We start from the raw sequence: 13,031 nt of genomic DNA on the forward strand, positions 1-13,031 counted from the left end.
AAAAAAGCAAACATTGGGGGTGTTAGGCTGCAATCCTAACTCTGCTTACCTGGGACTAATCCCTAGTGAATTCAATAGGTCTTATTGTTAGAATTGCACGGCCATTCTTCGATTTCCTTAATGACATGTGGTTTGTCCCCAAGTCTTTTTTCATGGAGAACTTTTCGGCTGTACTTCTCTCCATAAATAAGAAATAGCATTCTTCTGCAAAGCAGCTTGCCCCATAACAGGGAAAGCCAAACTCCCTGACCACATGTATTTCAAGGTGGGCGGTATGTCATAGAATCATAGAATCATAGAGTTGGAAGAGACCACAAGGGCCATCGAGTCCAACCCCCTGCCAAGCAGGAAACACCACCAGAGCACTCCTGACATATGGTTGTCAAGCCTCTGCTTAAAGACCTCCAAAGAAGGAGACTCCACCACACTCCTTGGCAGCAAATTCCACTGTTGAACAGCTCTTACTGTCAGGAAGTTCTTCCTAATGTTTAGGTGGAATCTTCTTTCTTGTAGTTTGGATCCATTGCTCCGTGTCCGCTTCTCTGGAGCAGCAGAAAACAACCTTTCTCCCTCCTCTATGTGACATCCTTTTATATATTTGAACATGGCTATCATATCACCCCTTAACCTCCTCTTCTCCAGGCTAAACATGCCCAGCTCCCTTAGCCGTTCCTCATAAGGCATCGTTTCCAGGCCTTTGACCATTTTGGTTGCCCTCCTCTGGACACGTTCCAGTTTGTCACTGTCCTTCTTGAACTGTGGTGCCCAGAACTGGACACAGTACTGTCCAGATGGTATATCCTTACTTGCTGGCTGTGGAGGAAGTGCACAGCAAGGCTCTGTGTGAGAGTTTTCCTAAATCCTCTTGGTTTATTAGATTTGGCTTTTGACCTTGAGGTGCATACAGTTTTAATTCAGGAATAGAGAGGTAGGGGTGGCCACCAACTTTGATGGCTTCAAGAGAGGATGAGACAACTCATGGAAGATGAGGCCAACAATGGCTTTCTTCTACCTCATCCCAGAGAAAATGCATATGAATACCAGTTGCTGGAAATCTCAGGAGGGGAGAGTGCTGCAGGTACTTCTTATGGGCTTCCCACAGGCATCTGGTTTGACCACAATGAGAATAGGATGCTGGCCTGATCCAGCAGCCTGTCCTTCCTTTCTTAAGCATTTTCCTTCCTTCCTCTTAAATCCCATGGGATTCATATTTGATTTCAGAATGGGAGAAAAATGCAGTTTTTGAAACACAAGATGCAGACCAGATTGACAAAGTTTGCCCTCCTCTGTTTAAGAATGGCAAACCCAAATGGATATATTTCGTCCAAGTCCTTCAGAGTGGACCCAAAATTTACAAAGGGGGAAAAAAGAGAGTTAATAGTTTTTATTTTAGAAGTCTGTTGTGGAATTAGTTGAACATTCTGTAGTTTGCTGAGAGCATTTTGCATGGCTCCTGTGACAACTGGGAAGGGTTAACAGACCTTTTTGTACTGCAGGATTTATTCACACATTACAGTAGGTTGTTTCATTAAATTCTGGTCCATTGTTCTGCCCTATTTTAATATACCACAATGCATTCATTTGTATACCGTGATACCTTTCGCCATGCCTCCTGGATAACATCAATAATGCTTGTTAAACAGGTTGTCTGGAAGCCCCCTCAGTGTCTCTCAGAGGCACTGCCAAAATAATGTTGCCTATTGCTTGTGTTACTTGCTTGCTTAGTACGCCTGACCAAATGTCTTATTTAATCCCTTCTGTGGCTGTGCCTCCTGGATAACATCAGTTGATGTCATGGACTGGCTGGATGCAGAGGAATGGTGGGAGACACCAGCTGGGGAACCCCCAAGGGAAGAAGGCTCGGAACCAGGGGATGGGTGGGACATCAACGAGTGGTTAGAGGGAGAAGAGGGAGCAGACTGGGAGGAAGTGTGAGAAGCTGAAGAGGTAGCAGGATTTAGTAAGCAGGAAGAGTCTGTAGCAAAAAGAAGTCCAGAATCAGAGGCAGAAGAGGAGACTGGAGATGAGGGGGCATCAAGAGGCGGCAGTGAGTCAAGCTGGTGAGGAGGTCTTCCCCTCCTGCGGTGACCAGCTCCACTTCGCCCTGGTCTGCCAGAACCTGAAGAGGTATGAAGAGAGTGGAGCAAAGATAGACAAGATGAAGGAGCCTCAGATTGCTTGGGAAGGAACCAGGGGAGGAGGAGACTTGGAGAGCTGTTGGAAAGGCAGGGACCTTCAGTCCTCATTGGGGCAAGATCTGCTTGGAAGAGTTGTTGTGCTCACTCTGCCTGAGCTGTTTTGTTTCTTTGGATAAAGCGTTAACTTCACTAACACCCTGTGAGTTATTGCTGACCTCCTCCAGACCCTGACAGTTGACAATGGCATAACCTTAAAGGTGGATGTATTTGTTAACCTCTGGAAGCATGTGGAAATGTGTGTGTAGGCTTAAGTGCATTGCTCGCATCTAGACACTTTATTTTATTTTTATTATTATCCTTGCATGATTCTGAATGTGTCAGTGTTTGCTCACAGGCTACTACCACGGTCTATGTCACCGTCCTGGATGAGAATGACAATGCTCCAGTATTTCGGCAGCAGCAGTATGAAGTCACACTGGATGAGGGCCCCGGCACACTTAACGCAATCCTTATCACCATCAATGCGGTGGACCTTGACGAAGGGCCAAACGGCACAGTTACATATGCCATCACAGAGGGGAACATCATGGGCACTTTTCACATAAACAGCACTACGGTTAGTACACTTTCACATCGCTGTTTCACTTTGCACAATGGTATTGAACTCCGTTACCCAACAGTCCATGAGCATACGCCCTCATTGCCGAAAGCTAACGTTTCCCTTTTGTTTTGGCCTCTCATTTTAGGGACAAATCAGCACAATGAAGGAGTTGGATTATGAAATCAGCCACGGGCGTTACACACTGATTGTCACTGCTACAGACCAGTGTCCGATCCCTTCACGCCGTCTCACATCCACCACAACGGTACGTATCTCTTCCGGGAAAAGAGGATGAAACAGGCGGATAACGAGCAGCCCTCCAAAAGCACTTCCAGATGCTGCTTGCATTTCCAGAAGCTAAACCTCCATAACATGCAACAGCTAATGAGATTAATGATCTCCCATTCTATGAAGCGTGCACAGCAAACTTTTTGCTCTCTCCTTTTTCGCATTCTTGCATGTTCTGCAATTCAATTGCCGTTGCATTATAGAAACTGTTTAAAAGGAGCAACTATATCCGTGGTTCTCAGTAGGAGGAAATTCCATGGATAGTTTCCTTGGGAAGAACATACTTCTCTCTCACTTGTCTCCAGTATTTGGCAAAGAGGGAAAATCACTGCTGGGCACCAAACTTTAAGATGTTGGTGGTGGCCCATAGGAGGGCAACAGAGATGGTGAGGGATCTGGAGAAAAGTGTAAAGAGACATATGTGTAGCTTGGAGAACAGATGATTAAAAGGCGACAGGATTGGCCATCTTCAAATATTTGAAGGGCTGTCACATGGATGATGGAACCAATATGTTTTCTGTTGCTCCAAGGGGGTGGGGACCCCCCCCCCAATCAACAGGTTCAAATTACAGGAAAGGGATGTTCAACTCAACATTAGGAAGAACTTCAGCAATGGAAGCAGATGTCCTTGAAAGCTGATGGTGGAGTTTCTCCATCATTAGAGGGTTTAAAAATATATATTAATATTATGTTGTGACAATAGGTAACAAAAACCATTATACACTGAACATCCTTGCTTCTCATGCAAAAAAGGAAAGGAAAGGGAAACAAATAGAGGAATACTGCTGCTGTGGCAGAACAAGGTGACCTTTGAGTTACCTTTCAACTCTACACTTGTGTAGCTCACTCTTTGCTTGCACTTTCCACTTGCAGTTTCCTGAAGGCTGTTTTGCTTCCTTGTTCAAAGAAGGCCATGTGAGAGGTCCTTCCCTTTTTTCTCCTCTGCTTTGAATCTGCTCACTCTTATACTAATGAGAAGTGCTACCTGGCTCTGTTATTTTTGCTGCAATGTACATACGGGATCAGTTTCTGTATTATGGCCAACACAAAGATATCATTATAGATTGTTCCGTGCGGCACCTGTCCATGTGCAGTGACCCGCATGAGAAACCACATGGTGCGTGCACCGTAGCACAGCAAACATCCAAAAAGAAAGCTTCGCAGCAGTGTGCTAAAACCTACATGTGGTGAACCATTGCATGCATCCCCTCCACCTTGCAGCAACTGCTGTCACAAGGAGTGGATTAAAGGAGCTTCCATGCTGCAGGTGTAACAGAGCAGGCATCATGTTGGAGGAGACACTGTTGTGGAAGTTGCTGTTCAACTCCACAATTGCTGGTTTCTACAACCCTGTGCCACTTCACAGTGTGGATGTAGACAGGCAATGCTTATCTTGGACTCTGCATAGACTAGATTAATAAGTCACAAGGGCAGCTTTGGAGTTTGATTGGAAATTGCCTGCCCACACTGAAGAGTTCCTGCAACTGCAGTCATATTTTCAAGTATTTTCCAAAAATCTTGAGGGCTAGAATCGAAGTGCACTGCCTAGTAATGGCTTTCATAACAGGACTGTGCAACTATGTGGGTTCTTCCATGATCCGCTGGTTTGTTTATAACTGCCATAAAAGCAACTGAAAATTACGTCTTATCAGGATAACACGTCCTCTGACTTGCAAGCACCGTTCTTTCTAATCAGTGTGTGGAGATGGGTGCGGTTACTCCATGTTGAACGGCTCTATTGCCCATTCTTCATCGCTTAAGTTTACCCATGTGCTCAAGAATGAGGCCTGCCCTCCAGAACAGTTTCCAGAGCTGATTCCAGGCACACGTTAAGCCCTACCTTGTTCTCCATGGTTGCTTCCTAGAATAAACTGATTACAGCTGCAGCAGCGTAATAAATACCAAACAGCCCATTGCACAGAGTACTCAGAATGTGCTTGCATCTGACCTGGGCCCAATCAGGGTTCAACCTGGCAAATCCTCACACAAATTTACCTTGTCAAGAAACACAGCTTTGCAATTAAACTGGAATGTTGGCTTTCAGATGTTCTTTGTTTTGCAGTCTGTGCAAAATCTTTTTAAGTCAGAGATGGATGCCATTGGATGCTGTTAATTTCTGTATGAAGATTATTGAGAATGCTTGTGTTTGTTGCTGCAAATAAAGAAATACAGTGGGGGAAATTGAGATAAGTGAAATGAATAAATAAAACTAGCAGTACTATACTGGCAGTTGCGTACAAGATGGCTGCAGATACTCGATAACAGGCTTTATAGCTTTTACTCATTGTTTTGGCTGCATTTGCAAACTATTCTGTGTGTTTTTTGTCTTCAGGTGTTAGTGAATTTGAACGATATCAATGATAATCAACCAACGTTCCCACATTCCTATGAAGGGCCCTTTGACATCACAGAAGGCCAGCCAGGTCCAAGGGTGTGGACTTTCCTTGCCCACGATGGAGACTCGGGACCCAATGGACAAGTGGAGTACAGCATCATAGCAGGGGATCCCCTTGGTAAGTGGAGAAAGAAATAGAACAGGAACGCTTGAGTTTGCAGTTCTCAGCCCATCCAGAAAATGCAGTTAAATCATGCATGTGTGCAGAAATCATCTCAGGAGTCAGCATTCTGTTTCTGCCCGGGCCACTGCTTCCCTGTGCAAATAGCAATTCTTACTAAGACTTAGTTTCCATATGTGTGGAATAAGGTCAGTGTCCTCTTGTCTAAGTCACAAGTAAAAGCTAAAAAGAACCAACTGAATGAGTTCTCTGTTTCAACCCCAGATAACTCTGGTCTAATTCTATTCCTGCCACTAATTCACTGGGTAGACTCAGGCAAGTCGCTGTCCATCTGCTTCAGTGAAACAAAAATATGTAGAGTGGGTGTCCTTGTGGCTTATCTCAGAGAGTTTTATGTGGAGGAATTACAAAGCACATTGCACATCAGAAACACTCTGGAAATGATGAATGGGTCCTCCCTTAGACAGATGGTGGCAGCTGCCTCAGGTTTACAGGGGGTAGGAGTGGATGACCCTTAGCCATTCCTTCTGGCCTCCCCTGGCTCCCCTCCTTTCCCTGAGGCCCCCAACTCTTCCTGTTCTCTTGAGCCAGCAGCAATTATTCTTGCTTTGCCACTGATCTGGCTATGTTGCCTAGTCAGCAGCCACATTATCCCAGTATATCACAGCGAAAACTGCTGAGAAAGGTCCCTGACAGAGCAAGCTCTCAGGTGCAGCTACTCACTGAATGTGCACGTGTGGCCCTGTTCATGGGATGCACCACTGCAGCCTTTGCCTGAGCAGGCCGTAAGTAGGTGCTGGGTGGAGCTGTGAAATAGCAGGAGAGAGGTGTTGGGGGTTCAAGCTATATATGCCATGCAGCTTGCCCTTCACTCCTGAGCTAGCCTGCTGCCCTCAGGTCAGATGGAGGATGTTGCTCCACTGCCAGCACTGAAGCAAGATCCCACTTCCAGCTCCGTGGGTTTCTGTATGCAGAACAGTGGTGGGGAAAGGTTTCATCTTGTCCCTTGCCTCAGGCGGTGAAATGTCCTGGGCCAGCCCTGGTGATGAGTAATAGTAATTACTGCAACGATAACATTGCTATGAGTAGCTTACGTTTCCAGTGCTGCTTTTTCACATTTGGTTCCTTGGTACAGTGGTCAGTGGCACTGTGGTTTAGTGGTCAGAGTGTTGGGCTGGGACACTGGTTGCAAACCTGGCATCTGCAGAGGCCTTCCTTGCTGCCCACAGACTCTCCTCCCACTGAAATTAGGCTTGGAAAAAGCCAATAAAAGCCTTAGTTTAATCTTCCTTGTTGCTAGGAGGAGATTCCAGCTGGAGAGGGAAGGTTGCACCCTCCAGGAATATCACATCCCTCTTCCCATTAGGTTTAGGAGGGAAAGTGAAAGCACTTTCTTCCAAGCCTAATTGCTGGGGGGATAGAGGGGAATGTGTGTGTGTGTGTGTTGCAGCCTGTGTGTGGTGTTCACAACAGCTTATCTGGCTTGCCAGCGCGCTTAAAGGTAAAGGTAAAGGTACCCCTGCCCGTACGGGCCAGTCTTGACAGACTCTAGGGTTGTGCGCACATCTCACTCAAGAGGCCGGGGGCCAGCGCTGTCCAGAGACACTTCCGCGTCACGTGGCCAGCGTGACAAAGCTGCATCTGGCAAGCCAGCGCAGCACACGGAACGCCGTTTACCTTCCCGCTGGTAAGCGGTCCCTATTTATCTACTTGCACTTTGACGTGCTTTCGAACTGCTAGGTTGGCAGGCGCTGGGACCGAGCAGCGGGAGCGCACCCCGCCGCGGGGATTCGAACCGCCGACCTTTCAATCGGCAAGCCCTAGGCGCTGAGGCTTTTACCCACAGCGCCACCCGCGTCCCGCACGCTTACAATTCTCAAAAGACCAGCAACCCATAGACTAAAAACAGAGACACCAGAGTTCAAATAAATCCCCAAGAAGCTCACTGGGTGACCTCGGGGCAGGCACTGTCTTGGCCGTGTACACGCTGCTGTGTACTCTGCCGTGCAATGTGATTCCACCACTGGTTTGTGAAGTCATGTATAACAGCTACAATCTACGCTGTAGCTCCTTGAGAAATACTGTGTGTTGGTGTGTTTTTACTGCAAACCAAGCAGATTTTGCATAAAGTTGGGCAATGACAGCCTTTGTGTGAGACGCTTTGGAATCTCTGCAGTGTCGTACACACAATCTGAATATGAGGCGGATTATTTCAGAGTACACAAACTTTTCGGTGGAAGAGAAAGGGAGGAAAGGCGTGTGGAAAGAATCGCCTTAGGATAGTTAATGGGACATTTCAAAACTATCCCTTCAAGAGGCCTCTTTCTGAGAAGCCGAGTGTCTACATCAGGAAATCCTGTTACAGGCAGCATCCGCCATGAGAGGAAACATTGCAAACCTGTAGTACTTGCCCGGCTAGAAGATCCTTGAGGTTTTGCAAGTTCATGCCACAAACAACACCCCCCCCCCAAAAAAAAAATAAGCAACCAACTGTGCTAGAAGGACTATGAAGCTTGCCTAGGAAGGGACTGAATACCACTTTGCAGTCTGCTCTACAGAGTCACAGAAGTCTGCTTGAAACCTCTTAAGCTTAAAAGCTGGATGTAGATCTCTTAATCATGCAGCATATTTACTTGGAAACAAGCTCCACTGTCTTCATTGCGGGGGGGGGGGGGCACCCTCAGATAGGAATGTTTAGGATTATAGCCCTATACAGTGGACGCTCGGGTTGCGAACGTGATCCATGTGGGAGGCACGTTCGCAACCCACAACATTCGCAACCTGCGACCTGCGCTTCTGTGCACGCACGGGTCACGACTCGGCGCTTCTGTGCATGCACAAGCGCCGAAACCCAGAAGTAACCGTTCCGGTACTTCTGGGTTCGGTGCGGTGCGCAACCCGAAATCGCGCAGCTCGAAGCGTCTGTAACCCAAGGTACCTGGTAGCAAGCCCTACTGTTTTATGTATGGCCCACTTGTGAGTAATGTACACGTATAAAACTTCATTATTAATCAGGTCTAATTAAATACACTGTATGTCAACATAACCAACATATCAGCAAATTCTTATACAGTCGTACCTTGGATCTCAAACGCCTTGGCTCCCGGACAAATCGGCTCCCAAATGATCGAAACCCGGAAGTGAGTGTTGCGGTTTCCAAACGTTCTTTTGGAAGTCAAACATCTGACAGGGTTTCCAATTGGCTGCAGGAGCTTCCACGCTTTGGTTCCTGAATGTTTTGGAAGTCAAATGGACTTCCAGAACAGATTCCGTTCGACTTCCAAGGTACGACTGTATGCTGATAGAGGGCAGGAAATGTATTTCATTCACTTTTAGGGTCTCTGTAGCATTGACTCTTGGATAGAATCTACCTATTTTCAAGCTAGGGGAAGGAACCGTGATTTTCAAGCATCACTGTTAAGTTGTGGGTAGACATAGCAGACGACACAGCGATTCTTCCAAAGCAGCTCTTTATTTGTAAGCTGTCACAGAACTGAACAGCAAACAGCTCAGCCGGCCTGCTTTTATAGGCAGCCAGCTGTCAACATTGTAGCAACAACAACCCAGGGTTTCCCGCCTAAAATAACTGACGTGGACCTGAGTGAAAACTACATACACAATACTCCTGGTGGCCAGGGTGAGAACTTCAATACATAACAATCACCGTGAGTGGATTTGAAGAAGGGTTGTCTTCTGAAAGAGTCCGTCTTAGCCAACATCCTCAGGCTTCCTAGTGCGTTGTGGGCCTCTTGCTGAAAGGGAAAAAAAACATGTTTAATTTTGTGTGCCAATAACAAAAAGAATAAAAAGTCCCATTAGAACATAATACAATTCAGCTGGATTTTAATTAATCGTCTTCAGTTCTCAGCTGGTTTATTCATGGCCCCTAGCAAGAAGCTAAAAGCAGAAAGGTTTTGCAACACTGGGACATTAGTAGGCCCAAGGAGAGGAGGGAAGTTCCCTAACTAGGTGTACGATAGCCAAATGCAAATTGTGCTTACAAGTGTGAACACTCAGCTAAGATTATTGTTTCATTTCCATTTATTCAATTTGTCAGCCGCTTTATCTTGGCCAGGGCGGCCCAAGGCAACTTAATTTTACTGGATTTTTATTTACAACATAACACAACACACACCCCCAATACACAAATCCACCCTCATTAAACGTGAACATAACATGCAGTGAGCATAACATACAACAATACAAACAACCAAATAAAAGACTTCCTTTATCCTGTATCTGGCCTCCTTATTTACTTCTTATAAACAGTTTCCTTTATGAAGAATTATTAAGATTTTTCTGATTATAACTTAAATGTCCACAAAGTCCCCTGCAGGCATTAATCGAAACAAGTCCAGGTATGTATTTTAGGGCACTGTTTTTTAAAGTATTCTCTGCATTTCCCCCATGCTTTTTGAAACTCTTGTCTAGTGTGATCTCTAATTACCTCTGTTAATCTAACCAGTTCAATATACTCTAACAGTTGGTCTTGCCATTCCTTTTTTGTTGGCACAGTTTCTTTTTTCCAGTTTTTAGCAATTAAGATCCTTGCCGCTCCTGTGGCATAGAGGAATATTTTCTGATCTTCTCTTGCTATACCTGTGTCCATTATCCTTAGTAGAAAAGCTTCTGTGTTTTTCATAAAGTTATACTTAAACATTTTTTTAAGCTCGTCATATACTGTGTTCCAGAAGCTTTTTATTTTTTCACAGGTCCACCAAACATGTGTAAGTGTCCCCTCTGTTTTACCACACCTCCAGCACAGATTTGTTTTTGTCTTATACATTTTAGCTATTTTGGTAGTTGTTAAGTACAGTACCATCTATAAAACATCTTGATTAGGAGGGAAGTTCCCTAACTAGGTGTACGATAGCCAAATGCAAATTGTGATTACAAGTGTGAACACTCAGCTAAGATTATTTGTTTCATTTTCATTTATTCAATTTGTCAGCCGCTTTATCTTGGCCAGGGCGATCCAAGGCAACTTAAAACCAAACAAATAGACAGTAAGCTCCACACGGATACATTCAAACCAAGAGGAAATAGAAATACATGAAGGGACGTCATATTGATTGTGGGTCTTCTAAATGGAAGACTAGGCTGTGAGCAGATCTCCTGATTTTTATTGGACCAGAACTGCAGGGCTGCTGGAGGGGGCGGGGAGGAGAGGGGCATTAACCCTTCCCATCCATGCCATTTTTCTGCTCTGGATGCTTCCTCGACCCATGTTTTCCTCCATAGGGAAAACAGGATTTGTTGTTGTTTAGTCATTTAGTCGTGTCTGACTCTTCGTGACCCCATGGACCAGAGCACGCCAGGCACTCCTGTCTTCCACTGCCTCCCGGAGTTTCATCAAATTCATGTTGGTAGCTTCGAGAACACTGTCCAACCATCTCGTCCTCTGTCGTCCCCTTCTCCTTGTGCCCTCCATCTTTCCCAACATCAGGGTCTTTTCCAGGGAGTCTTTGTTAGGGACTTCAGGATGTGGACCAGAAATGCAAAAACAGGCAGCAGTAAGTTTAGAAAAACAGTTTTATTCAATTGGATTTTTGTCAGACAAAAATGCAAGAGCAAATCGGAACATTCAATAAAATTCGCAGGAATGCCCCCGAGGGTTGGGGGCAGATAGTTTTTATAACTTCAAGCCAAGCACAGTTCAGCCCCTCAGCACCCCCCTTTAGCCAATAATTAACACTTCTTATGCATATTCATTAGAAGCACTGCCAATCAGGATTGGCGTTCGCCTTGGTCTGTTTCAAGCTGCTGCATCCACTAGATGTCGCTCTAGGCTTACTATCTGTCTGACCTGCTTTCTAATACCCAGTAAAACCGCAACCACCTGTCCTCTTAGAAGTGCGTCCTGTAGGTCTAACAGCTTTCTGCCTGAGTCTACTTTTGGCCTTCTGCGGTGAGCTAGCTTTCCTGTTTGTGTCAACAGTTTGCTTACAGGTGCAAACTGTCTGACCACACTGGGTTTTGCATAGCTGCAGTCTTGCTTTTGCAGAGAGAAAATATCTTTTGACTTTTAGCTTGCTCTCTAAGACACTCTAGAAAATGGCTTTGGCTTAAGAAATGGCGTCAGTCTGGTTCCTTCACTCCTTCATTCCCCCCTTTCCATCATGAAAATGCTGACCGGTCACGGTTCACCATTTTCAGTTGATGGATCTATAAGTGTAATATCATAGAGAGCTAGGACATGAGTACGCGTAGCTGCATCAACCGAGCGGCTCACCATTCGGCGTACCAGCTGAATAAGGCATGGCAAAAGGCAAGATAGTAGCAATAAGGTAAGAAAGAGGAACAGAATCACAAGCAAAATTTCTTTTAACCATCCCCAACCTGGGAGCCAGGAAGTAAACCAATTCCACATACTGGGGAGTTCTCCCCCAGCTAAACTGATTTTGTGGTACAAATCCGCCTGTTTTCTAATGCGGTCAACATTATTCTCAACACGGTCACTGTGGTTGTATATAGTTGCTAACTTCCTAATTTGTTCAATATTGGTCACCACTCGTTGGTCTTGATTGATATACACACAGCATGAGGTGTTCAAAAGGGTACAAACCCCTCCCTGGCTGGCCAGCAGGTAGTCCAGAGCCATCCTGTTCTGTAGGGTGATAGTGGCTGTTTGTCTGATTTCTATCTGAAGGGCCAGGAGGGCCTCAGCCGTGAGGTTGGCTATTTGGGCCATTTGCGCTACCTCCTGCTGCAGGGTGGTTAAGGCATCAGCTGTGGAGGCAGCAAAGATGTCCAGTGATGCTGAGACATTTACTAGAGCTCGTTCCAGGTCAAAAACACCATATCTGGGGAAGACCACTCTGAGGGCAGAGTGGAAGGCGGTACCTCTGACCACCAGGGGGTTTTCTGCAAAGGGATTCCCTGATCTGCGATAGCGGCTGCGCCTCTCCCCTACGAGAGTGTCATGTATCGTAAGCCCGGGGTTCACTGTTCCCAAGCTGCAGGTCCCATACCAATTGCGGGGCAATGTTTTATAAGCCGTGTGGCCGCAGAGCCAAAACCATCCTGGGGTCCAACGCGGTGTTGGTAGGGGGAGGTCAAACGGGATCCGAGTAACGTCGGTCATATTATATATATATGTACACCCTGAGTGATTGCCCACAAATGTTTCGGCCGGAAGATCCATCGTCGAGAGATACCAATGGTCCTGGTAAAGAGCAACTGACACGGGGGGTACACTCCTGTGGATGCACGGGCCTCCCTCTATGACCTTGTCAAGTTTCCAAATATGGTGCTGGGGAACCACGTAAGAAAAGTTTAGCACCGGGCGCCCCGACCACGCCACCTGACTTCGAAAATTAGTTTCATTCATGAAGAACGGTATCCCAATTAGTGGGATCCCCTGTCCTAGGTGCATAGGGACCTGCACACATACCCAGCATTCAGACCTGTTCAAGCTCTTGGCCACAACCGATGTCATATTCAGGAAGGTGTTGCCCTTCCACCCTGTGGCCATTTGAGAGCTGAATG

At 46.0% G+C, this 13,031-nt stretch overlaps 1 protein-coding gene across 2 annotated transcripts in view; it reads left to right on the forward strand.

Moving 5' to 3' along the window:
• Positions 1–13,031, forward strand: part of CDH23 (cadherin related 23) — a 375,943-nt gene that overhangs the window by 317,308 nt on the left and 45,604 nt on the right. For both annotated transcript variants that reach the window (XM_077930519.1, XM_077930518.1), the window contains 3 exons: positions 2,533–2,754; positions 2,885–3,004; positions 5,360–5,540. In XM_077930519.1, coding sequence (XP_077786645.1) covers positions 2,533–2,754; positions 2,885–3,004; positions 5,360–5,540 — 523 coding nt within the window. The remainder of the gene's footprint in view (positions 1–2,532; positions 2,755–2,884; positions 3,005–5,359; positions 5,541–13,031) is intronic.

This window comes from Podarcis muralis, chromosome 6 (genome assembly GCF_964188315.1).
Source record: "Podarcis muralis chromosome 6, rPodMur119.hap1.1, whole genome shotgun sequence".
In the NCBI taxonomy this organism is placed as follows: domain Eukaryota; kingdom Metazoa; phylum Chordata; class Lepidosauria; order Squamata; family Lacertidae; genus Podarcis; species Podarcis muralis.